The 26152-nt window shown below is 40.2% G+C and overlaps 1 protein-coding gene across 1 annotated transcript; it reads right to left on the bottom strand.

Annotated features, from left to right (window-relative positions):
- Nucleotides 1-184: 184 nt before the first annotated feature.
- Nucleotides 185-20375, bottom strand: USP14 (ubiquitin specific peptidase 14). Its single transcript, XM_017831977.1, has 16 exons — nt 20206-20375; nt 17560-17705; nt 16894-16926; nt 14925-15029; nt 13138-13241; nt 10620-10678; nt 8597-8727; nt 8208-8288; nt 7379-7458; nt 5785-5899; nt 4428-4493; nt 4028-4120; nt 3004-3132; nt 1885-1945; nt 1115-1222; nt 185-996 (listed from the first exon to the last, which is right to left on the bottom strand). Exons 1-16 carry the CDS (start codon nt 20219-20221, stop codon nt 845-847), a joined length of 1479 nt encoding a protein of 492 aa, XP_017687466.1. The 5' UTR covers nt 20222-20375; the 3' UTR covers nt 185-844.
- Between the last annotated feature and the right edge of the window lie 5777 nt (nt 20376-26152).

Below are 26152 nucleotides of genomic sequence, written 5' to 3'. Positions count from 1 at the left end.
CTGGGTGAGTGTGGTGATGGCCTTGATAGTGCTGTTCTTGGTTGTGTTGGCTGTTTCTTTTACTGCAGTCACACTGACTCACAGTTACTAAAGAAGTTCTTGTAAGTAAGCAAAGTCCAGTTTTGCAGCCACCACACTGGACTTAGCTACTGAGTAAAGAGTAACAGGACAGGAGAAGCAGCCCTACAGCTTAAAAAAAAGTGGCTTTATTCCTTGACTGCTTTGAGACATTCATCAGTGGTGGCCCAAGAAGTGAAAACAAACACATACTGTCTACACTACCAGGACAGGAACTGTTTTTAATGGAGACACATTGCTGATCACAATTTATTTTGAAATCATGAGATGCCAGCAACAGAACAGACTGAATCAGCAGGTCAGGCTGGACAAATACTTGATTGTAGCCACAGCTGTTGGCTACGGGCAGCAGCACTGAGTTACACAACAAGGCAACGGTTCCTCTTCTACCTTCCTAACAAAACTGCCAGGTAAGGCAAAGGATGGACAGCTACTGAATTGTGGTATAAACCATGCAAGAGTAACAAATGTGAGAGTAGGTGTGTAATAAATACTTGATGACATTAGAGAAGGAGGAGAGGCTCATTTAAAAAAAAAATTATCTTCTGCAAGACATTAAAGCTATTTTAAGTATTGTCACCACCACAATTGGCAGTCCAGTCCAGTAGTGACTAATTGGTACATGGATCAGTTTTAAAACAATATCCCTCTTCACATGAAAAGGTTTGAACAAATTATGTATCCACTTGCTAAAGCTCTGGGGTTAAAGAAGTGATCAGTAATCAACATTTATTTCACACCTAGGCAGAATGACTAAAACGGAAGACTACTGTTCAGCTTCATCTTCAACCACTTCAATTCTGCGAGGCCCGTAGAGTAGAACATAAGCTATATGCCAGTCTCCACCCCCAGATAACCTCAAAATATCTTCAGGTGTAACAATGCTGACTTTGTCGTCATCAAATTTAATCCATTCATCTGCAAGAAAAACAAGAGGATTATCTATACATAAAATCTAAGCTTGCTTAACAGCCTCTTCAATGGAAGGAGCTGTGAAGGGTGGTTAACAGTGCTGCAATTTGTTAATTTTTTTTACCTTGTTTCCTTTTAACCCAAGACACATAATGCCCAGAGGAACTTGATCTGCCTTGATGTGTTAGCACTGCCTGCAGGTCATAATAGCCGCAATTGTTAGAACCAATATCTGAGGGAAGAGGGGGGGGAAAAAAAGTTATGCCGAGTCCTAGTTGAACAGCTGCAGTATTTTGAGCAGCTTGCAGACCCAAGACACATTAACCATGCTGCAGCACTGTAGTTGAGTAAAACCCCATGTACAGGACAGTACAAAACCCCTGTGAACTAAAAGCAGCAGCTCTCAGCCAGGAGAGTCTCTCAGGAAACCCAGGATGTTGTGTGTTCTCATGAAATAAACCCATGTCCATAAACATGACTGATGTAATGCAAAGGGTGAATATTTTGGGCCTTCAATCTCCAAGCCCCCCAAAACTGAGGCAGCACCAGCACAACCACAACACTTCTACAAGTCCAGTTTAAGTTTTTGTTTTGATTTCAGCTTTCTACCACCCACTGACAAGGCAGAGAGCAAAACAACTGCACATTCCATGCAAATGTCTTTTGATGTGCATGTCTTCTATTATCAGCAGCCTGTCAGATGGATGGCAATTATGCCTTTGACTATCTCAACGCTCTGCTCACCCAATCTTTCCATTCTTTAAATTTCTGTCAGTTTATGAAGAATAATTTTCAAAGGCATTTAAAGGAGCCAGGGTTCCCAAAATACTCCTACGCACTTAAATGCAAGTGAACAGAAAGTTACTTTAAAGTAATTTGCTACCCTGTACTCACCATCAGGAAAAGAAAATGGTTCATATTTAACTTCTTTCTGTGCACCATCACTTTTACTAGACTAAAAAACAGAATATGCTGAATTAATGTGGAATGCTTTAATAAAAGCTTTAGCACAATTGTATCAAATTCCAACTCTCCATTGATTTAAACATGTTTCTAAGTCTAAACATTTTTTGTTCAACTTGAAATGAGTGCCATTACTGTATTTTTTAGGTGAACATAAAAAAGCCTTATCTAAGCAAGGCCAGTTTTAAAGCAAATATATAACCATTTTAGCATGTATTGCCTACACTGTTCAGCCACCAAATTTATGGGTTTGTTTATGAAACAATTCTGCAGCTGAAGATTTATTCCTTGTTAGGGGCCTGCTGGCAGCAGAAGTGCCAATACAAAAATACCAGAGACAGACTCTAAGTGCCAATACATTTTGTTTGAAAAACCACTTTTTCCTTGCTCCCATCTGTGCAAGAGGAGATGCAAGCCTTACCCAAATGTTTAAATGAATTTGCCAGGAGTTAAGCCAGGAAAAGACTAGCAAACTTTAAAAAAATGGTTAAAGCACTACACTTTTAGCTCATTCACTTTTTTTTTCATTCAAGACAGAGAAGTCGGTTTTAGAACATGTACATAGGATAGGACATGAAACCATTTACCAAGTTTTCAGAGTACTAATTTTAAGCTCAATGGTACATATATTCTAAATTTTATCAGTCAGACACGTAACAGTCCCTTGTACAACCCTTTCCAGCTGGTGAGCAGGGGACAGCTTCCTACGTGGCACTTCAAAAGTGACCAGCCAGCAAGCAGTAAAATTTGAAGAGAATAATTTTTTGTAATTCACAGAAAACCTTTAGGCATAGCCCTGGTAAGCAGAAGCACTACATTTTAATACATTAAATACATGCTGTCTGTCTACAGCATTTAACATTTCTCATCAAGCAATTATACCAAAGCAGATCTTGTATTTTCATGAAGATGCATGATAAAGAGATCTAAAGCTCAATACAAACATAATACATAAGAAAATAATATCTTTAAAGATGTCAAGTTTTCTCTAGTCCTTATTAGTACCCCAATTTCAGATGTATAATTTAATTACAATGTCAGGAGACTTACATTCTTTGGCTGCTGATTTACTTTTTTGTCTTCTAGATCTTTGAATTTTGATCGATAAGAAACCATTTTTTCCTGAAGGTCTGGCGTACACAGCTCATACACATCCAACATAAGAGGAAATTTAACATCCTAGGAAGTAAAGAACATAAAGACTTATTAGCATAATTTGGTACTCCACATTAAAGCATTCTCCCATGGGAAGACCACTGTAAGTCAAATTAAATGCAACTCTCTTCACATTTATGGCAACCTGCTCTACAGTACTTACCTAAAGGGCTACAGTGCCACCACAGCAGAATGTCTAATTCAGTATAAACAAACCACCATAAATTACTACATTCAGTATACATTAATACTTAATAAATCAGATTCTTTACTGTTAACTGTCCTACTTCTACACTACAGAAATACTTATGGAGGGTAAAGAAAAAAAAAAGGCATGTAGAATGACTGTACACTTGCAAAAAGTGTCAGTATGTGCTATCCAAACAATCCTCTAAAATTCAATCTTTATTTCCTTTCCTCCTCTTGTAAGAAAGGAGCATCTATCATGATGCTCCCTGGGCAGCCTACAAGGTCTCTCAGCCAAGGCCAACAGAAAACAAAACTGTTTGCAGCTGGTTCCTGTATTTGTCCATCAGAAAGCCAAACAATTAAAGTAACTAAGACAGGAAGTGTTTGACAGCATAAACATTTCTCATCAACTTACTCTCAACAACTGAAAGCATGGCCCTCTCCTTAATTAAACACTCTCCCCTGAACCACTGGTGAAAAGACACCAAAAGACATCCTAACAGCACTGGGGCAAATTCACTCCTGCATCTCACCTCCTCCCTCAGTCTGATAGTGTAGTTTGCCACACACCATCACAACTGGGACAAAGCTACTTTGTTAATATTTTTAAATGCAATTTAAAAGCAAACAATTTAGTAAATACTCTTAAAGTACTAGTTGCCTGCTTACAATAAAAAAACTCACAGAAAAGTACAAAGAAGATTTAAACTTCAATACATAAAAAACTTACCTTAAGAACTTTGGCATTCACAGATTCTTTTTCTTTGTAAAAAAATCTGACCATCTGAATAGTCAGGTACGCTGGCAAGCGACTAATTTTGGACTACAAAAAAACAAATTAGAAAAAGCTATTACTTTTGGTATTCACAGATCTTAAGCACTACAGCCTATTATGGGAACATATTTGTACACAAACCCATAGGAATACAACAAGGTCTCCTGTTCTGAAGCTCTGTATAGAACTGTACTCAAAGAAATAATTTTCAACTGGTCTTAAGTTTCTTGGTAGTGGACATTCAGATGCTTTATAAACATAAATCACATGTTGTTGCAGCAATGACTTTGTGTTTTGGGACAGAAAATTGACAAAATTTAAAGGAATTACAGAGAGAAACAGAAGTACCACTCACAGATTTGATATAGAGTGCATTTCTCTGCAGCGTTGGAGAGAGTTTGGTGATTTCCTCCTGAAGACGCTGTTTAAAGAAAAACAAGTAATACATGTTCATCATAAAACACAGCTTAAAGAAAAGCACAACAGGGGTAAACAAACCATAAACTAAATCTTGTTCTGCCAGTCTCTTGTGTTGCTATCAGCCATTATGAAACACAGGATTTTGAAATTCCTTGGCCGAAAGACCATGTCCATTCATTCCTTCAGCTCCAGGCTCATTCCTGAGCCCTGACAACACTAAGTTTCTCTCTGCAGAAAATTTTACTCTACAGGAATAGAACAATAGGATTTGGTTATGAACTGTATCTGGATTTGGTTACAAATGTATTGTGGCATGGTTGTAACATGGTTGTAACAACTAAAGAAAATCTGAAGTTTCTTGTGATGAGAATATTTGCACATTTTTCAGCTCTGTCTCAAACAGACAGAGCTGCATATAAGGAGACAGCTGGTGTCTCCTTATAAAAATCAGGGAAAGACCAGCCTGGTTCTTAGTGTTGCAACTCTCTTGCTGCAGGCGATCCAGCGTAAGAATTCTAGATTTTTTGGCCTAAAAGTGAAGTTTCTTTTTTCATAATCTTTTTAATTTGTGAGCATTAGCTATTTTATCTTACTTTTTCTTCTAAATTCTGTCAAAACAAAGAAAAAGAAAAAGCAGATACAAAGATTTTCTGAGAACCATGCAACTTGGTTTTAGTCAAGTACGAACCAGATCACTGTCCTGACCTTATACAAGTACTCCTCTCCTTGCTACTTCAGACTCTCTATGTTTGGGGAGCCCATAGAATTTCAAAATATATATATACACAGATACATGTAAAGCACAGACCACTTTACTTTAAGAAGTTCTACTTAAATAAAGTTTAAAGATGATGCTGTCTCACGGAAAACAACACCTCCTTCAAAATCAAATTTAAGTTTAAGTGTTCCGTCATCTGGGTTTTTTTTATCTGAGCAACCAAAGTGCCACACTACTTTAAAGTTGACTTTTAGATTTTTTGGGAAGCAACTACTGCATACTTAAATCATGATACTGTTCAGTCTAGAGTGAAAGCCAGCTGAACAAAGAAGTAGCAAACTGTCCTGCACTTGGTTACCTGCATGGGGAAGACCATGTCAGGGTCAAGAAAATGCTCTGTTGAAGTCTCTGTTGACATTTAACATGCAATTCATTTTCCAGCCAGCTTCCCACTGAACACCAAAAAGATTCTTGAAACTTTGTAAAGCTTGGAGAGCAGATGTCAATTCCAAGTCACAGATTAAAAACAGAGGTCATCTAGAATTTCAATTAAATAAAAGTTGCAATGGCTTACCAATTTTAGTCCTGTAAACAAATATTTCACTTCTTGATTGATAAAACAGCTAAGCTGAAGCAGATTCTCCTTTCCTTTAGTTACTTCCTCTTCTTCGGCTTCTGTACATTTCATGCTTCACAAAATTAAGGAAAACCATAATGCACCAAGAGCTGAACTACTAGTCTGGTGAAAACAGTGCAGTAATTTAAGGGAATTCTGTACTTGTGCATCGATACTAGTGTAAAAAAGATTTGAAAGAGCCGTTCCTTCAAACCAATCTGTTCCTTCGTGGCTAATGACAAGGGGCATCTGAGGCAGACAGCATACCAAAAAAAGTAAAATAAGTCTTTGATCACCATTTAAGCTGAGGCCTGCTTTGCTCTTTCTTTTCCACCCCACCACCCAACCTCCACACACAAAACATACCAACTGGCTGCCAACACCAAGTCAGAGCAACATTATACTCCATTGCTGTTTATAACTAATAAAATTCTCCTCTTCCTGCTCCTGGCCAGACTTCTCCTTTCTTTCAACATGCGCAGCCTCCTTTCCCTGCTTTATATCTGTCCTCTTCACTGAAATAAAGTCCATTCTTTCATTGTTTTCTCGCATTCTTCTAACTGTTCTGCCTGTCCTCTCTTTTCATACTTCTACCCCTATCCTTTTCTCTCATCCACCTCTTTCCAACTAGCTATTTTTCTGACTGCACCTATTCTACAAACGTTGCCACAATCACACTTTGAAGGTTTGCAACACCCCTTTTCAAACAAGCCTCTTCCTCTTGCTACTGCTTAGGCATCATTACTCTTAGCTATGTATTCTGCAACTCCAGCTATTTCAAGGATAACAAACATCACGATACAGGGAGAGAGATGTGTGATTCTTACCTTAAAAAAGGCCTTTATTCTTCATTACTACCAAGCTATGAGATACAGCACCTCACCTAAGGGGATGCTTCCTTATTTCAGACAAGTGAAATGCACAGTGTAATTCTTTCTAAAGTGGTGCTCGGTTTCATGACAGCCAGGATTTTGGGGTGGAGAAGTGGGAAAAGGGTAATACTTGCCGTGAGATGTGTGCCCCATGTGGTCATATACTTTTTGTTCTTGCTGTAAAGAAGCTGCTACAAAGTTGTCAGCTGCATTTGTTTCTTATTCATTTAAGAGCGGAGATCTAATTTATTTCTTAAGAAATCAATCACACTACCTTTTGTGCATGTTTAGTACGACAAGTATAGCAGCAACACACCCCTACAAGCCAAAAAAGGGCTATTTAGGACAATAACTACTTTCATTTGGATAAAAAAAATGTCAGCATCCTCCAATTTGACGAGTGCCAATCTTCTCTGGGGAAGAAATCTGCTATTTAAATTCACCGAGTTTTTTTCTGTAAATTTCCATTACCATTCTTCCTCCCCACATCATCCTCTCTATCGAAGCATATCCAATCTTAACTTCAACTTCCGTGTACTCCTGCACGACATCACTCCCCCTCTTCCACAACACGCACCTTAATTTTCTATACTATTCTGAACAATGCTTTTCATCCCTGAACTCAGCTGATAAAGCGTGAAATTGCTGTTCATTGTGTCTTGCCTTAATCTTTAGGATACGCTGTTTCAAATTCAATGCTGAAGAACTGATCAATTAAACTCTTCTTTTTAGAAGATGCTGCTGTAGCTCCAGAGTCTGTCTGTAAAACAAATTCTCTTATGATATAACTTGAAATAGCATGTAAATACAGTCTTCTCTACAGACAAAATAACCTCATTTATTTAAATTCTTTAAAGCCTATTCCTTAGTCTTTCTATAGGTGCATTTTTAACTAGTCAGTCAATTTTTTTACACAGCATAAAGGTTTCAAAATCAATGTGCTTATAGCATGCTACTAAAACCACATCAAAGCACATTAGCAAGCAAGGTTTCAATCAAAAACTCACACCTCCCTCCCCCATTCAAATCTATCTTAAATTTCAGGGTAGTCTATCATATTTTTGCCATTGCCAACAGTTTACAGAGAAAGAAGAGAGCTGGTCTGGTAAAATCTTGGGGAGAAAACTTTAGGCAATTTTTTTATCAGGTTGATTTGGTTAATTGTCTGCTTAAAATAGTTTAAGTTAAAACCGTAGCACACTTTTTTCAGAGATAAAAAGTTCTTATGCACTGAATTCACAGGTTATCAGGGCCATGTTCCATGCATGTGAGTATGTCACCACCAGCTTGGTCCAACACATGCCTTACAAAGCCCAGAGTGAAGGCATCCCTTTAGTACACTCCACAGCATGGCTGACATGACGTAGGTAACACTATGCTGACCAAACACATCAGAAAGCAATTTCACTGATTGGACTACATGTTAAAGAATTCACTAACAGATGATACATGGCAAAAAACCATGTGAAATATTAAAAATCTAGCTGGTTAGAGTAAGACTACAATTACCTCCATAACTGTATCACTTTCTATGCCTTCCAGTTTCTGTTGTAGCACCCTCATCATCTGCACCCAGCACTCATTGGCATCCTAGGAAGAGAACACAACATTACACCTGACTAGTAGCATTATGATTCAGTAAAATATTAAACCCATCAACCTTTATTCTATTAAAAAAAAAATTGTAAGGATTCCTTAAGTAAGAATTTCTCCCCTAATTCCACCATGCATTTTCGGAGCTAGCAATTGATACTATGTTCAACTTTTCCACGCTACAAAAAGACGCTTTACTGGGATAAATTATTTTCACAAGAGAAGGGAAGTTTTAAAATATTCTTGTTCCCAACTTCCAACATACTACAGAATTTTTAAACAATAAGCTAATAATCGGTCTTTACCTGTTGAAGGTACTGGCCTTGATCCCCTTTCTCTGCAAACTGTGGGAAGGCCATATGTAAAAACTGCAGGAGAATGATAGGTGGAATACTGGAGGAAGTTTTATCCATGGAATCAAACAAGTCTCTAAGAGCTTGAAGAAAAAGTAAGTGAATGCTTTGAGAAGTGCAAAAACAATTCAAACATGGCAGGAAGTGCAAAAAGAATAGTAAACCAGCAACAACATTTAAAGACAAATCATTAAACAGTGTCCAATTTGATTTTTCCAAAGTAGAATCAAGTTTTCCAGGTGGCATAACAACTGCACCTAAGATCTCATTTGTGAGCATGACTTTGCAACCATAAAGATGACAATTCTGAAAGTTCAGCACATAATGTCTTGTCTTTCCTGGCTGCTAACAAAGAATAAAATAAAATAAATTTTTTGAGCAATTAAGATTTCATTTGAAACACATTTGAGGAACAAGAGGACTACACCTAGAGAAACCAGAAGGCATTCACAATCCATCCTCTAGAGTAACAAGTTTCACCAACTACTGGGAAAAAAACCTTTCATTTTTCCCAACTAAAATATCTAGGAAATACTCATGCTTAAGACTCAGGAAAACAAGTATGTGTATGCATATGTGCAGACAGCTCATAACTATGTGCAAACCAACAAATGATACTGACTGCATGACAAAACACATGGCTTTCTTTTTTGCTCCACACCCTACCACCTATATCTTATCTACCCAGGCTACAGCATTTTAAATCCACAGGTCACTTCAGAGACCTGTTAATCCTCACAACAACCTTGTGAGGTAGGCAACAGTCTGCATGGTCACTAATTTACAAATGGAGACACTAATGAATGGTACTCTTGAGTAAGTGAACAAAGGCAAGATTACAAGGAACCAAGGTCAGTTGCTTCCTCTCTTTCAGAAGTATCTTCACTGACCTTGATAAAAGGTGTAACTGATATGACACAGCAATTAAAAAAAAAATGCCACAAGTGTCATGCAGGAGTTCCTGAACAGCTCAGCACCCAAGAATTAACTACAAATTACTTAAACTATTAAAAAAAACAAAAAACAAACTAAGAAGCAGAGCTGTCACCTTAAAAAGAAAACAAGGGACACGAAGTAAAGGCAGTTAAAAGGGGAGGGGCAGGCATGGCTGTATAGAGTAACCATTGAACTTACCACCCCAAAATTCGATCAGCAGGCATACCCACAAACTGGACCTTTCCTTCCTTATATTGTTTTGTTTTTCCTTAAATGGACTGGTAGAAATCCCAGTGTCCTGGCCCAGCATCTTAGTGGGGCAATGAAATAGAGTAAAAAAAGAAAAAGCGGACAAGTAGTACCCTTGTTCAAGTGTAAGGGGTCTAACTAGAATTCTAGTTAGAACTTGAGATACAGGGCCATCGTGAGCTCCCATGTTGTGAGCACCCAGATCACCAAAACAAAGAATAATTCTCATTTTGAAGACACTACTTTCCATTTCAGTTACGAAAGCTGGATCTTTGGGGTAAAGGCTAAGACCACTGATAAAGCATCAGCTACTGCCCTAACAATAATGCTCAGCCAATAAATCATATTAAAAACTACCAATGAAATACACGTTCCAGGAGTATGGCGTTAGCCTACCATTAAGCGGAACAAAGAACAGCACACTAAAATATTTCTAGCAAAATGATCAAATCAACCAATGGATGGATGGAGTCTGCTTTAGGAAGTTCCAATTACTCTGTGCCTACATGTGAAACAGTTAAAAGATACAAATTATTTCTATCTAAGCCTAGACCACACTTGAATCTTTCCCCCAGAGTGCAGCTGGGCAATATGCAGAGATACACGCTTTCCAGGCACGGGCAGAATAACCCTTAAAGGCAAAAGGAATCCTCCAGTGCTAGCAGATCTTTAATTCCTAAGGCATATGTACCAAAGAACAATACACAGGGTTCTAAGTGCAAATTTCATCTGCAGTTAGCAGGAAATCATACACTAGTTTAAAACCCTGTTTTCTCCTCTAAACACTAACCTGCAGTAATGTATTGAGCAGAGGCCATTTCTCCTGAAGCTCTTAAGGCACCACCATACCTAAAGGAGAAGAAAAATAATTTACATGCAATTAAACACAATTAAGAAGAGCAGCTGGGTTTTTAGATCACGAAGCAGGCAACTGCTAGATTTATTTAAATATATCAAAGGAAATCAATCACCAAACCAGAAGTAACTGAAGGTAAGATTTACTCACATTCACCTCAAAGTCTCAGATATTTCGCAAGCATTGCATGGAAGCAAAGGAAAACTGGCATCCTTCAGACAATAAATTAAGGCAGACCAAGAAGTCTGGATACATCACTGCTACTTCCCTAATCCATTTGCCTCAAAGACTTGATTTCTCAGTTTCTTTAAAAAGTCTAAATAAAAGCTACCCTATTTCTGAAACATGTATCCTTCAGATACATGGAAAAAAGCTCTTTTGAGGATAGATGGCAGATATGATGCACAGAGATGGGAGGCAGGCTTGCTTCCTCCCTGCTGTATGGCCAGTCTTCGCGAGCGAAGATTTGGGAAAGGTCATTAACCCTTCGAGCCTGCGCAGTGGATTTTTTAGGTGAGACCCAGCGTGCGCTGAACTGAGCCCATCCTTTAATCCTGAGGTTCATCTGCTGGGGCCGAGTGAAACTCGGACAGTGGCAGTGAGGGTCTCAGGATGTAGGTTTGTTTAGAATGACCTTCTCTTAGATGGATTGCCTTACAGGGCTAACGAGCTCCATCTGCCTGGGGGGCTGGGAATCGAACCCGGGTCGCAGCGGTGAAAGTGCTGCACCCTAACCACTAGACCACCTTATTCCTCCCTGCACAGCAGAAGCATAACACTGAGAGGGGCAATGTTTCCTTGGGGAGATATTTCCTACATTGAAGAGGCAGGGGAGTCCACCCACATTACTAGAACTTACCACTCTTCTTTGAAAGAGTTCTTAATTTAGCAGCTGGATGAGGAACAGATGGACTCCTCAAAGCATATAAGCTGTTAAGCGAAAGGAGGGTCTCACACATTCTCCAATCTCAGACTGCACTTTTAAAATTCTGACAATTGGTAGATGATGAGCAGGAAACTTTCCCTGACATGCTACAAAACACGGAGACTACTGGAGCAGGTGGTGAGAAACAAAGTTGTAACATTAAGCTTTCCCATGTGAGCCCTTTCACCCCTCTCCTACTGCCATATACCCTACAGCTTTCCATGCTGTCATCAAGCAGAGAAGACCAAATAAGGGCTAAATCTCCAGGCAAAAACAGAGCTTGAATCTGAGTATGAACGTAACTTCCCACAGACAATACAGCCATATTTTGTACTGCACTCTGCCAGTTTCACAGGCTACATTTTGCCATTTGGAATGTTAAAGCTGTCAAATATTGATTCAATGCAGCAACTCAGGAGCCCTTCACATGGAAATAAACCGACTTTCCTAAAATGGCAACACTGATAAACAATAAAAACCTTTAAAACTAAGTTTCTGTGATTCACAAATAGTCCTCAGTGCTAAATAATTAAGGTTCACCTGCTAACAGAATGAAGAAAAATTTATAACTACTTAAATAACCAGTGTTTACAGTAATCCAGAATATCCAGCTGGGTACCATGGAATCAAGAAAGCAGTGTGTTTTAAAGGAATTTAAAGTTAACCCTAATATGGTAATGCTCTACCTAATTCTCACTTTTTTAAAATACTGATTGTTTTCTCATTACAATTCATCAGGAGGACAAATTCAGGCTCACATTACCAGTTATTCTTTTTTTCCTCTGATATTCATAATTTTTGAGTTTCTTGCAGATCCCTTACAAGAAAAAAAAACAAACAAACCCAAACCTACACTGGCCATTTTCACATTTCAGTCCAGAATAACAAAAACAAACAAACAAAAATCAGAAAAGTTATCCTACAATCAGAAAAAATTAGAAAATGAAACAAAATTCCATAAGGGTATGTCTTCTGTTTCCTAGACATCCACACAACTCTGGCATATTCCAGTTTGCTACCACAATAACACCTATGGTGTTATCTCAGAACTTCCCGCTGTACCTCCAAGTAGCAAATGTCAGTAACATCAGAATTTCACACCTGAAAACATGTTGTACAATAAAGCCATTGAAGGAAATATTCCTCAAAGGAACTCGACTCCCATATGATTCTTCTATACAGAACAAGACCATAAAAACTAACCAAAAAACAGGGTCAGGAGTTCAGTAGCTTGTTTTAGCATTTTAAACAAGTCTTGATAGGAAGCACTTTCCAGCTAGGCAAAACACGATCTCTCTACTAAAAGCCAGTTCCAAGAAATACACAGTCGTAAGTTCTTTATTAAAGTACAGACTAACACAGCCACAGGATAAACTTTCAATCATTACGTTAACCTTGAATAGTTTTAAAGAGTAACAGATTGTTATGATAATCTATACCAGTATTAAGATAGCAGTTCCACAAAATAGCTTATTTCGTAAGATAAACAATACATTTTAGTCGTGGTATTTTTGTCCTGAATCCTACCTTTTAAGGGCCTCTTTCACTTCTGGCACTGAACGGATACACTGAACCGTAGCATTCATGTAGCAAGTGTTGCCAAGGTTTGTCAATCCACATGGCAATTCCATCTACCAAAAAATTCACAAGGGTGCTTAAAGGTCAGAGAGACGTGCAACCATTTTTTAATAAACGCTGTAATGTTACATCAACTTCTAAGAAGACGAGCTGTCAGAGATGCATAAAACATGGAATATTCCATCAAACTTCATGAAGTTTTCCAGATGCATTTTATGATTATATTAATCATTTCACCATTCGCTGGTTTTAGGGGACGTTCAGGAATGCTTTGGTTTTCTTTCCTGTGCATGTTTAGTTTAATGAACATATTCTTCAAGCAGGCAGTCATTCAGAAAGTTCAATTATAATCTCATTCCAGTTTTGACCTTAAAGTTCTATTTCCAGGAAAGTTCCACATGAATACATTTGCACAAAACACTGGTGTTTTAATTAAAATCAGTTTTCAGTAAAACTTTGAAAGTGATGGAGTTTGTAGTCTGAAACAAAAGCATTATTTAAACTCCTCTTCAGAAGTCTACAACAGATCATTAATCTGATCTTTTCAGACAACTTGTGAATTTGACAAATGTGAAGGCCAACTAATAATTAAACTAACCAGTTTCAGAAACAACTATAAATTACCATGTAATAGCATTTTTATTTCTTTTTCTTTTTAATCCTCAATGCTTAGGTAGTTGTCAGGGAAAATCACATAGTTTAATGAAACTGAAGTAGTACTGCATACCAATACCAATTAAATATTTGAATGCACATTTAGCTGTGTATTCCATTATTGAACACATGCAGTACAGACAACTGAATTCTGATGTATTACAAAATTTCAATCAGAGAAATGCATTGCGACCAACTTTTCCAAAATGTTCTCTGACACAATCATCTCCTTGCTTGCCTCTCAGTTATCTCAGTCTGTGTACGGGGTTAATCTCAAAAATACATAAATATCCTTCACCTGCAGGCAGCCTGGAAAGCACTAAATCCTGAAGCACAAACACAATCCTAAACTACAGATCCTTTTTCATACAGACATGCATAAAAGTATTCCCATTCTGCAGGCACAGTTGACAACAGTCATGCAACTGTTAAGTGTGACAAAGAGCTCCCAGTTCAAATGACTGATGAGAAAATGAAGTCTTTCAAATGGTAAAAATGAAAACAACTCAGAATTTGCTTCATTAAAAAATAATAGATTAATTATGCTCTTTCAGACTTTATTCCAATAAAGCAAGACATAAAATCTGTTCTACTAATGTCAAACTTACTTTCATTTTTCACAAAGTAAAGGTTGACTATATAATCTATAATACTACTAACACAGACGTACAAAACCCCAAACACGCCCTGCCCCAGACAAATCCTGGTTTTCCCCCACAGCTATGAAAGAGGCAGGAAACAATTTTGCACATCTAAGAGCCCTTGTTCAGACAAAGTTCAGGACACTAATACAGCAAAGGCAATACAATTTTGTCTTTAAAAACATTAGCAATGCTATTTTTAGAAAATCTACTAAGCTGCCTGCTCAAAGAAAAAACAGCACTAATTACATGACTTTTAAATTAAATCCCAGACTTCTCCTCACTGCTTCAAGTTGGGTCAACAATGTAAATTTGCGTTTATTGGAGAAGATGGTAAACACACATTACAGTTTTAAAATCCAGTTTTAAGCAACTGCAAGTATTTAAAAATTTGCCATTACTCTGAGGTTTACAAGAAACCAAAGTTTGAAATATGCTTACAGCTGAAGCCAACTGCTCCTCTGTCATGTCTTCTACAAAGACAGGTCGAGCAATTGGCTCTTCTGGAAGTGCGTCTGCAGAACCCATCATCAGTAAGGTCATCCCCTTGAAACACAGTGAAAATAGCAATAAATACTTAAGGACAGTTATTTCCAGTTTAAAAAAAAATCATTAAGCTCTTAACATATTTCAGCTATTCCCCCAAGAATAAACACAACCTCTCTCTTGGTTTACAGAACCAACACTGCACTGTCGTGATTTAAGGGTATACCTTAACTTCCTCTTACCTAGAAAGTACTTACTGAGAACACTTCCACAGCATTATCCATGCTAGATGTTTCCACTGAAACATCTAGTGAGTGTGCCAACAGCTGACAACGCGGGATACCAACTTAACATTCATGGAGCACCCCAACATGAAGTGCTCAGAGAAGCTCCCATCATGATGGACCGCTCGGGACGGACCACCTTCAACACTTGAGTGAAAATATTCCTCTTTCCTTACAAATTACCCAGGGTAACTGAGCAACCAAATTCTGATTTGAAAGTAGGTGCAACACTTGAGCTTCAATCAACTGTCTCAAGTTCTCAAACTCAGAATTCTCTAAATAACAACAAAAAGGTCCTTCATCCTTAACTTGGAATCTGAGCAGACACTTCAGACAGATGTGGGTAATAATGAGGACCACGGCTTTGAGTTCACATATTTTTTTTTCACCTGAAAAGCAAGCAGGAAAGGGAGGTGCCATCTTTTGGCCTGGCAAGTTCTGAGGTCATTAAACTAATTGGAAAGTAAAAAAGAACCTAAATTACCCCATCAGTTTAGGCATGAGGACCAATATTTAAGGGGGGAAAAAAAAGCAGCAATCAAGTTACCATGCTTGCTGAACTAGCATAAGGAAAAGGAATCCTTTAGCATTCAATAGGAGTACATCTACACAATAAGATCTATCAAAGGAGGAGAAAATTACTATCTGGGGCCTTGAAAAAATACAGTGTTAAGGAAGAGAATGAACAACAGAATGAAAAGAAACTGCTTTGACAGTGCAAATAAATCCCTAGAACTTTTATATAATATTATTAAAATTAATAAAGGCAGCTATTAGCACAACAGTATGCAGAAAAGGACAAGAATATTACTGGGTTTTTTGGTGAATGACTTTGCTACAATAGCTGCATCTACAGGCTGCTAACGGATGACTGCGAACTAGTTACAAGGGTAAGAGTAATGCTACCTAAGTCATGTGCTCAGTGAAGAACTGGAGCAAAACCTGTAACAGATGTTCCAAGATGTTACGAGATATGTACAGAAACGAAAATGACCAAAAAAGAAACCCCAAACAAAAACTTGTGGGACAACTTAGTGCAATATTATACAGGTAAGCAGCAAAAATACATTCACCTTTTGTTTTCTTTTTGAACTAGCCAAAGGTCTGAATTAAGATTACTAATGGCTTTGTTTATAAACAGCAGCTATTTAGTACAGGAGAACAACTTTCAGGAGGGTGGTATAAAAGGACGTAGAAAGATCTGTAACTTCAGCATTCCCAACAAAGATTGTCCACACTGGGGACGAACAAGCACGACAATCCACAGACAGTGCCCAGCTTCACAAGCTCTCTCTACATAACATCACTTATTTTTATGGTCACAGACAGACCACACAGAAGGACCACTGCTCAGACCCAGAGCATTTCTTGCAAGAAAGAAAGAACTACATGCTCCCAAGTGCTTAAAAAAAAATGGTACGATTTCCCTACGGATGCCAAAGAAAGGTTTTTTACAAATCAATGGTGAGACCTCTGTAAGCATCCTTAGGTATGACACTTGTAAAATTATTTTTCATCAAGATGTGATTTTTAAGAAAGCGCTACCCATTCAAACAGAAACAGCAAGCACTTTTAAGTCTTTCTTTAAATGCCAAAATAAAAATCAAACTAGTAAAATTTAGTTACTGCTGAGAACTTACATTCTTTATTTTTAGGTTCCCCCAGTCATCATCCTGTGAAATAAAATAAAAGACAAGTTAATTATCTTGCAGCAAAAGACAAGCAAGCATTTTCATTAATATTCATCATGTATTTCTAAATATACAACTGCGTTTCAGCCAAGATTACACAACATTAACCCTTTACACATCATCAAGTTTTGTCTGACTGAAATAAAAAGCAGCAAAGTCATCTTTTCAATAAGGTTCTTCATCTGTTATTCAACACTGCTTAGAAGTAAACAGCTTTTTGAAGCAAAGTCGACTTTATCTCATTACACCAGAAAGTCTCCAGCAAAGAAATGCTAGAGAAACTTTTGTTAAACAAGCTAAAAAGGAAAAAGTTGCATTTGGATTCTGAACATGAAACAGTGACAGGAAAAGAAAACCACCAAGCAGAGCAGTGTTTGGTATAAAAGAGTAAAGAAGTGTTTTAAAACAACAGTGTATCTCAAAACTATTTAGCTACAAACTTTTGCCAGTATTTTCTAGCGGTAGGCAACAAACTATGCACAATTATTTCAGAAAAGTGCAATCTGTTTAACAGGTACAACGAAACACCTTCTGGAGGAACACTTGAAAATATGGCCATTGCTTGTGTTATCACATAATACAGTTAGAAATAATAGAAAAAATGTGGATTTCTACCTTCAGAGTTCCTCCTTTAACCATAACCTTCTGTCTAGCTGGCTGAACTCCAGTCAGTGCAAATAGCTGGGCTTTGAAGACCATTGGAGGTTCGTCAGTGTTCAGCTCCACGCCATCAAATTTCTCTTTTCCCCATTTCACATTAACTGCAAACAAAATGTTTTGAAACTGGATTATTTCCTAATATACGGGAATGTAATTACCAAGATCACCAAGACTTTACACTGTCTCAAAACATTCAGTTTTCAGGTCTTAAAACCTGTTAATAACCAAGCTAAAGGACACTTTTTTATACGGCACATACTACTTCCAATCCTACAAAACCATTGTAAGCAACATATATACCGAGAAACTTTGCAAGAAACGAATGTGTATAACAGCATCAGAAATCCTTTAGGCAGGTCTTCACAAAAGCAGTTTGGAACCAACTCTCCCATTCTCTTGGTACTGTTCATTGCAAACAAACGAACTTTCTGAAGGAAGTTCAGGGGTGCAATTCCAGTTCAGTTTTCCACAGCATTTCCCTTCTCCTTCAGCAGAAAACAATACAACATTCTTTAAAAGCAAGGCTACTGATCCCAGGAAAGGTGCAGGATGGGAATTAAGAAGTGAAGTAAAGTTTGGTTACACAAAGCATAATTCTTGATGCTGGAAAGGGGATCACAAGCAGAAACATCAAGCAGAGTGGCACAATGGAATGTTAGCTTCATTTTAGGGAAGTTAGTACCGACCGAGAGCAGACAAAAAAGTGCCTGGAATAAGCCAAAAGTGCCTGGAATAAGCCATGTGTTTCTAATGAACACCTTTGACCACTTCCTATCACTATCAATGGTACACAAGGCTTCTTCACCATGCTGAAGGTTTGCTGAAAATCTGTAAAATACAGCAGGCAGTAATATTCTACATGCACAGCAAATGGCTGAAATATCAGAGCTTAGGAAAGCCACATTCTTCTACCTGTGTTTCCGTTTTACATAAATATATTACAGCAACGCTGCCTTTATTTTTTAAACACAAAACTCTTAGAAGTCATTATTTAAAAAAACCCTTCCAAAAAGGTTCAGATTTCAGATGTATGCAGTGCTTGTGATGGGTAATATGATAGAATAATCACAAGTAAGTCTAAATTAGTTAAGACTAAATTAGTCTACAAAGCAACTCAAATGACTGACTTTTCAGTATTTCTAGCAGAAAGTACCTTCTGATTTGCCCAACCTTCTGGGGTTTTTTAAACACATTGATTATTTCACATATTTAAGACCTACCAAGCACACGGCTTTCCCCATTTTCCAGGAAGACAACCCACTCAGTCACCGAACAAGTCAGCTGCATAGACTTTTGGGGTTTGAATTTTTGAACAGTCATGCATCCACTGCTAACTATGCAGAAGAGTTAGCAATTATTAATCTGCAGTGTCACTGGTTTTGACAACTCAGCACTCAAGAGGAGGAACTGAAAAGCGTGAGTGTCTTTCTTCTCTTAAGAGAACGCAACCAAGACTTCATCCAAAACAAAAGAGAAACTTGTTAATTTGAAAATAATGGAAAGTAAGAAAAAAGAAGGACGTATTTTCCCCACTGATCAGAAAACACAGCTCGCACAGATCACAGAATGGGTCAGGTCAGAAGGAACTACAGTGGGTCATCTGGTCCAATCTCCCTGCTTAAGCAGAGTCGTCCTAGAGCACATGGCACAGGATTATGTCCAGACAGTTCTTGAATATCTCCAGTGAGGAAGACTCCACAAAATGTGGATGAGTTCAGGAAAAGTTCTGTTATGCTGACATAAGCATCCCAGTTTGACAACCACAATTAAAATAGTGGAGAAACTGTGTACTGATGCCATGTACAACTTAAAAAAACTAAAAAGCCCCAACAGACCAGACCTGTGAGATATAAGCAAGGAAGTGTCACTGGAGGTTTGGCTCTTGCAGTCTTCCATAGAAACTTTGCCTGACAGCACGGAGGGCAAGAGGAACGCAGTACAATTTAAGTAAGCTTTAACTTGAGGTTTAGGTTAGACATCGGGAAGAATTTCTCCATAGAAGGGGTGATTATCCACTGGAATGCACTACCCAGGGAGGTGGTGGAGTCACCATCCCTGGAGGTGTTTAAGGAAAGACTGGATGTGGCACTTAGTACCATGGTCTAGTTGACAAGGTGGTGATCCATCATAGTTTGGACTCGATGATCTCAGAGGTCTTTTCCAACCTATCTGAGTTTGTGATTCCTCCAGTTTTACCTGGAATATAATGGATTTAAAAGAGCAGAGGTAGACGCACCTAAACAAATTCAGAGGCACGGATGCAGAACTCCTGCTCATCTGACGGGCAGCACCACTTCTCTTTTAGCAGAAAACCCAAACAAGCCGAGACAGGGCAGTGCCGAGACCCGCGGGACGTGTGAGACACCCGCCCTCCTTCCTCCCTCCCAGCCACCCACCCACGGGGCCAGGCCAGCACTCCCTCCCTCCCTCCCGCCCTGCTCCTCGGCCGGGCCGCGCCTGCCACGGCGCTCCCGCCGCCAGCCCGTGTGCCGGGATCGGCGCTCACGTGTGCGGCGCCTCCCGCTGCCCCTGGGCGGCACCGCCCGCTCCCGCCCGGGAAGGGCCCGCCGGGAGTGCGCGGGGCGGCGGGGCCGCGCTCACCTGAGAAGAGCGGCATGGCGGAGCGGCGTGTCCCGGGCGGGCGGGAAGGGAAAGGGGAAGCGCGGCGGGGAGCGGCGCTGTCGGGGCGGGAGGCAGCGGGCGGGCGGTGTCGGCGGCGGGTCCCGGCCCCGCTCGGGGTCTCATTCAAACCAGCCCCCGGGATGACGCTGCAAGCGCGGCCGCTCGGCGGAAGCGGGGCGGGGCGGGTGCGCGCGCACCGCCGGAACGGGCGGGGCCCCTCGCAGCAGCGGGAGCGCGCACGGGGCGGGGGCGGCGGCGGCGGTCGGGCGGGTCCGGGTCCGGGTCCGGGTCATGGTTCGGGTGCGGATCCGGTTAAACCTGCGAGCCGTGGGCAGAGCCGCCGCTGCAGGGTCTGCGTGGGGTCAGGAACGGGCCCCGGTGTTGGTGGCGTGGACGGGGAACATGGATGTGGGGAGCGCAAGGCTGGAGGGAGAGTGTGTCCAGTTCGTGGACACAGAGAGAGACGTGGAGCCCCTGGAGCGGGTCCAGAGGAGGGCAACAGACATGATCAGGGGGACTGGAGTATCTCACGAGGAAAGGCTGAGAGATTTGGGCCTGTCTGGCTTTACAAAGAGACGACTGAGAGGGGAGCTCTTTAATGTCTATAAATATCTGAAGGGAGGGTGTCAAGAGGATGAAGCCGGGCTCTGCTCGGTGGTGCCAAGCAATAGGACAAGAAGCAGTGGACAGAAACTGATGCACGGGAAGTTCCACCTGAACATAAAGAAGAACTTCTTTACTGTGCGGGTGACCAGGCACTGGAACAGATTGCCCAGAAGTTGTGGAGTCTCCTTTACTGGAGATATTCCAGAACTGTCTGGACACAATCCTGTGCCATGTGCTCTGGGATGACCCAGCTTGAGCAGGGAGGTTGGGCCAGATGACCTGCTGTGGTACCTTGCAACTCACCGATTCTGTGAGAGCTGAGGTGGGCTTTTGGACCCCCTGGGGGGTCTGCCCAAATCCGCTGTGATTGCACAAGGCAGGGGGAGGGAGGCAGAAAAAATAAAAAGGTGTCGTGGATGAAATACGTTTGGTTTATAGGAGAAGATGGAGCAAGAGATAAAACTGTAAACAGAAGAACTTTACTGAGGGGAGAGGGGATGACTAATCTACCAGCAATGATTTTGAGACTCGGTGATAGATAAGGAGTATTGAAACATGAGTGTGATGGCAACGGCCAGAAGCCTTCAGGACAAAATCCTTCAAGTTTTAAAGATACTGAAACCAGTAGATACGGAGACACACGAGTCTCAGCTGCTACAAAAGCTCTCAGTATTAGGCTGTGGTTAAAGAACCCAAAGCAGTGCTTAAACATACAAAAAGGGAGACCATGCCAGAAAGAAACATCTCTTCCTTGGACCCCTCTTAGATACCACCTCTTGGAACCTGGCAGTCCTCTGCTGCTTACATCTACAGCTCTTAAGAGCTTCTGACACAGCTTATATCACCATCTGGTTGTCTGCATGTGCACTTCTGGTCCTGCTTTTGCCACAGAAGTGATATCCAAAAAAAGAAGGATCTTTCCTTGATAAATGTGCTGTTCATTAAATGTGATTTTCAATTCCAAACAGTAGAAGAATGATATACAAAATGGCCATAAAGACAATCCAAAGTTTGAAAGTAAGCCTTAAAATGGAAGGCTTAGAAATTTCAGTCTTGGCTTAAAATTTCAGTCTTTTCTGACTGTCATGGAGAAGAGCAAAAGTTGATTTTATTCAGTGTAGGCTCCTAGATGTGAAAAGGAGGTGCGGGAGGACCAAGGATTACATTTCACAGAGAAGCTTCAATTGGTGTTATGCTGAAATTAATCTGGATCTTGAATTAAGGTGGAGTTTCCAATTACTGAGGCAATTTAAATATTGTTAAAGTTGACCAGCAAGAGTGATGAATCTTCTGTTACTTAGGCTTGCTGAAAGGAGCTTTCTAGAAAAGCTTTAATCCCATTCTAGGGTGAGATCCTGCAGATCATCTATTCAAGTGAGAGCAGACCCCAGCTGCCTGCCTGTGAGTCTGGGATGTCTCCAGTCTAGCCTCTTAACACCAACAGTGACCTACATAGAGGCCGTTTATTTGGGACTGCTAAATGGAAGTGGAATGCTCTATTGTCTGAAGCGGCACTGAACACATTCTCCCCTTTAGAGTAACCAACCCTTAGTGGATCAAGGCCCAGGCAGTCACAGACAATGCATTTCCAGGATTTGAGACAGGCACTAGATGGTGCTGTGCTGAAAGAGAAGCATCGGGGGTTGTATCTACAGGAAAAATCATCCCAACCTCTGCAAGGTGAAAAACCACTACCTCCGTCGTCTTTCCTCCCAGACCGTGTAGGCCTCTTCCTGCAGTAACAGCTGCGTGCCTTTTTCCTTAAGGAGGGAATCAATAGATGCTGGTTTCCCTGAATCTTACACAAACTTTCATAAGGAGTGTGGAGAAAAAGAGTGCAACCTGATCTATGCATACGAAATACAGATTACCTTGATGACATTGAAATGGAAAAAATTGATTGAATATTATTAAATGCCTTTTTTTTTTTTTAGTGAAGACAGGCCCTGAGGGAACCTTGGTCATCAGCAACTGCCTGCCCTGGCTGTTTCTCTCTGGCCAGTTGCAGGCCCATCCGAGCATGGCTCCTTCCCATCTTGAGCTGGATGGATGCAAGCCAGCTTGGATCCAAAAGTTGGGGCTGTGTCGATAGCAAGATACTGTGCTGCAGGCCAACAGGCCTGGCAGGATTTATAATGCTAGAAGATGGGTCAGAGCAAGTCCAGATCTGTTCAGAAAAGGCTTTTACACTGTGAAATCTCCCTTGGCCCAGTTCTGACGAGCACAAGTGGTAGGTGTATTCTCAAACAGTACAAGCAGGTGCTGTGATACAGTGAAAGGTGTGAGGAAGCAAACCCCTTTCCAAGGCATGCTTTAGGCACCTTTGTAATGCCTGTAACAGAACAAAGATTCATTTTAAATAATCAGAGACTGGGGAGTTAAAATACTGCATTTACATTTTTTTGTTTCCTTAAAGGGTGAGAGGTATTATCCGATATGTTGACAGGTGCATTAATTAATGTACATTTTGTTTTCTGTGGGGGACATAATGTTCATGGGAACCTGTCTGTGTATCATAGAATGGTTTGTGCTGGAAGGGACCGTGTGCAGGGATGTCATCCACTAGATCAGATTGCCCAGGGCCCCATCCAACCTGGCCTCCAACACTTACAGGGATGAGGCTTCCACAGCTTCAGTGTATCTTCTATGTATCTTCAGGCTTGAAACGTTTTAATGACTGTGTAATCGCAGCACAGGTAGGATCCAATCACATTATCAACTGCTGTCTTCCAGATAATTTCCATGTAAATTAAACTCAAAAAAATAGTAGTTGTAAGTGGTTTAGGTCTAGTATTCCAGTGTCCTGGTATGCTACAGTGCTTTACATGTTTAAAAGTTCTTTTCCATGATAAATGTAAGCATTTCAATTCCCTGCACTGCAAACCTTGACTGTCTCCAAATGAGTGCCCAGAAAAAGAGGAACAGAAACCAGATGCTTGAACACAAGTCGGGTGCACACGGTCTTCCCAGCACCGCACAGGGCTGGGCGGGGCCCGAACAGAGACCACCGTGGCTGCCCATGCAGGAGGGATCCAGGGTATGGCACAGCCCTGGCATGCCCAACCTGAAAGCCACTGCTACACTTGATCCCTATCTCACAGCTGCTGCAAACTAAAACACAGCATCAATAAGGTGAGACTGCTAATAACAGATGATATAGAAAATGGCAGGGTAAAGAATGCACAGCAACCCAGGAGGTGTTTAAAGTAAAAACTATTTGCATTTTTTATGTTTGTAACTAATACATTAAAAAAAAAATCCCAGTAGTGTTCACCAGCTCAGAGGAAAGCTCAGCACCTGCTGCCCCACCTCTCGCTTACCAATTCCCAAATTGCTTCTGGCTACAGCCTTAGTGACTACTGTAGCTAAATCCTACCTACAGGAGAGGCCCTATCCTTTTATTACCATGCTGTTTTGCTACAGTTAGTTACTCTTACCATTTCTTATTGCCTAGGAGAAATATGGCAGCTTGAAGAGGGAATGAAAAAGCAGATTTTGGCATTTTACTGATGTTAATGAACTTTCAACCTAATACAGTTGTAAAAAAAAATATGAAAAAAAGGTAGAGGCAAAACAACAAAAAACCAGTCATATAAGAATCTAGACTTCTTGATTTGTCAAGGAGCATGTAAAACTGTAGCGTCACCGGTATGAAGGAAGCCAGGCTGATTTATGCCAGCTCCTCACAGCTTACATGGTCACGTGTCTTGATGACTTTCTGGTGCTGTATTAGATGAGTATAAGCAAAATGTCCCCCTGCTGTAAGAAGAATCATTAGTGACAAGAGTAAAAGCAAAATAATGTGGCAAGAGTCAGATTAAGTGGAGCTGTAGTGAACATGGCAGCACAGATTGCTTTTTTCTGGATGGTAGAGCTGATGCTTCCTGAAAGTTTTGTAACAGATATTTTTTGCCTGAAATATCTGTTTGCACAGTTGAGATTGTAAGCATTACTTTTCCTAGCTGTAGAAACCTTTGGCTGAATTTCTTATTCAAAGTATAGCTATTGCTGTAGACAGGCACCTTGCTTATAGTAAACAAGTGCCAACATCAGTGTACCCGAACACACAAACTGTAATTTGCACGTCTAGACTTTATTATTAAAGCATTTTAGCTGCAATTTATCCCAGACACACTAGTCAATGTAATTTTACACTTCATTATGTCTGCTGCTGCTTTCCCAAGCAAAATCAGCATTTAAAAAGAACTGCAGAACTTCAGCATTGCTGAAAAACTACAAAAGTGACAGTAGGTGCCAATCTGTAGAGCAAAATAATTTTTCCACAATCCTACCCTCTTCCCACTAGTCATTATCTATTCATAATGACGTTTATGCTATTTTTCAGATTAATGAAATATGAAATTACAAGACATTGCTTTTTTTAATTAATAAAATTACTCAAGCAAGAGTTGTTGACCCTGTAGAGGTAGCCAGTTACACCTAAAGGAAAGCAGAAAAGCAATCCACAATCTAATCTGGGTCTGGAGATACCAGAGGCCTTCCCTCCTGCTCCAAATTTCCTATCGTAATGTATGTATTTAAGTAAGATATGTTTAATCATTATACTTTATTATTTCCCTTCTCAGTATGTGACAGTAGATTAAAGCAGGTCATAATTATTCCTTGTATTGCTTGACAAGCACACAACGTGACTGGTTATATGGAAGGTTGTCTTCAGTGTGCTCCAGCCACAGCTTTGAAATTGCTGACACTTCTGATACAGCAATCTCAACATAGAGGAACTTCCTGAAATTACCACATCAACTGCTTCTATTTATCTATACTTCCCGGCTCTGTGACCTTCAAAGGACATACAATCATTCATGTCCTTACCGCTCTATTGTTCTGCAGGTCTTGGCAGATTACCCAGGGAGATTTAGGGACAGTAGCTTCATGGGATGAACAGGCTGTTCTAAAAAAACCCAAACAAACCTAACCCCAAAAACCCCCACCAACAAAAACCACCTTGTCTTTTGAACAATATTCCCTCCCCCAGATAAGTGGGATTTCTGAAGCTTCAAACTGGCATCATGAAGGATGAAGCAATGACAAGGCCAGCTTAGGGTGGTGGTTGAATAATAAATATAAATTAGGCTACTAATTTTAAAATTAGGCAGGCCAGGAGAAAAAGGGAATGAAATAATTAAATTTAATGTGGTATTTACTTATTGATGTAGAATACTAAAAAAACCCCAAAACATTTCAGAGTCTCCTAGGTGTGTTACAGTGTAAATGCACCTTGTACCAGGAAGCTGCTGCAATGTCTGAATGCTTAGAAAGATGTTTAAGCTGCAGTCAGGAGAAAACACCATGCCAGTCG

Source organism: Lepidothrix coronata, unplaced genomic scaffold (genome assembly GCF_001604755.1).
Source record: "Lepidothrix coronata isolate B3197 unplaced genomic scaffold, Lepidothrix_coronata-1.0 Scaffold6, whole genome shotgun sequence".
NCBI lineage: Eukaryota > Metazoa > Chordata > Aves > Passeriformes > Pipridae > Lepidothrix > Lepidothrix coronata.
The sequence above is the reverse complement of the archived record's forward strand: the minus strand, read 5'-3'. Positions and strand labels throughout refer to the sequence as shown.

Coding starts and splice junctions, on each gene's coding strand:
- USP14 (XM_017831977.1), bottom strand. Junction 13,242..14,924: donor AGGAGCAGTTGGCTTCAGCT/GTAAGCATATTT, acceptor ATTTTTTGGTAG/ATGGAATTGCCATGTGGATT. Junction 1,946..3,003: donor TAAATCAGCAGCCAAAGAAT/GTAAGTCTCCTG, acceptor TCTGTTTTTTAG/TCTAGTAAAAGTGATGGTGC.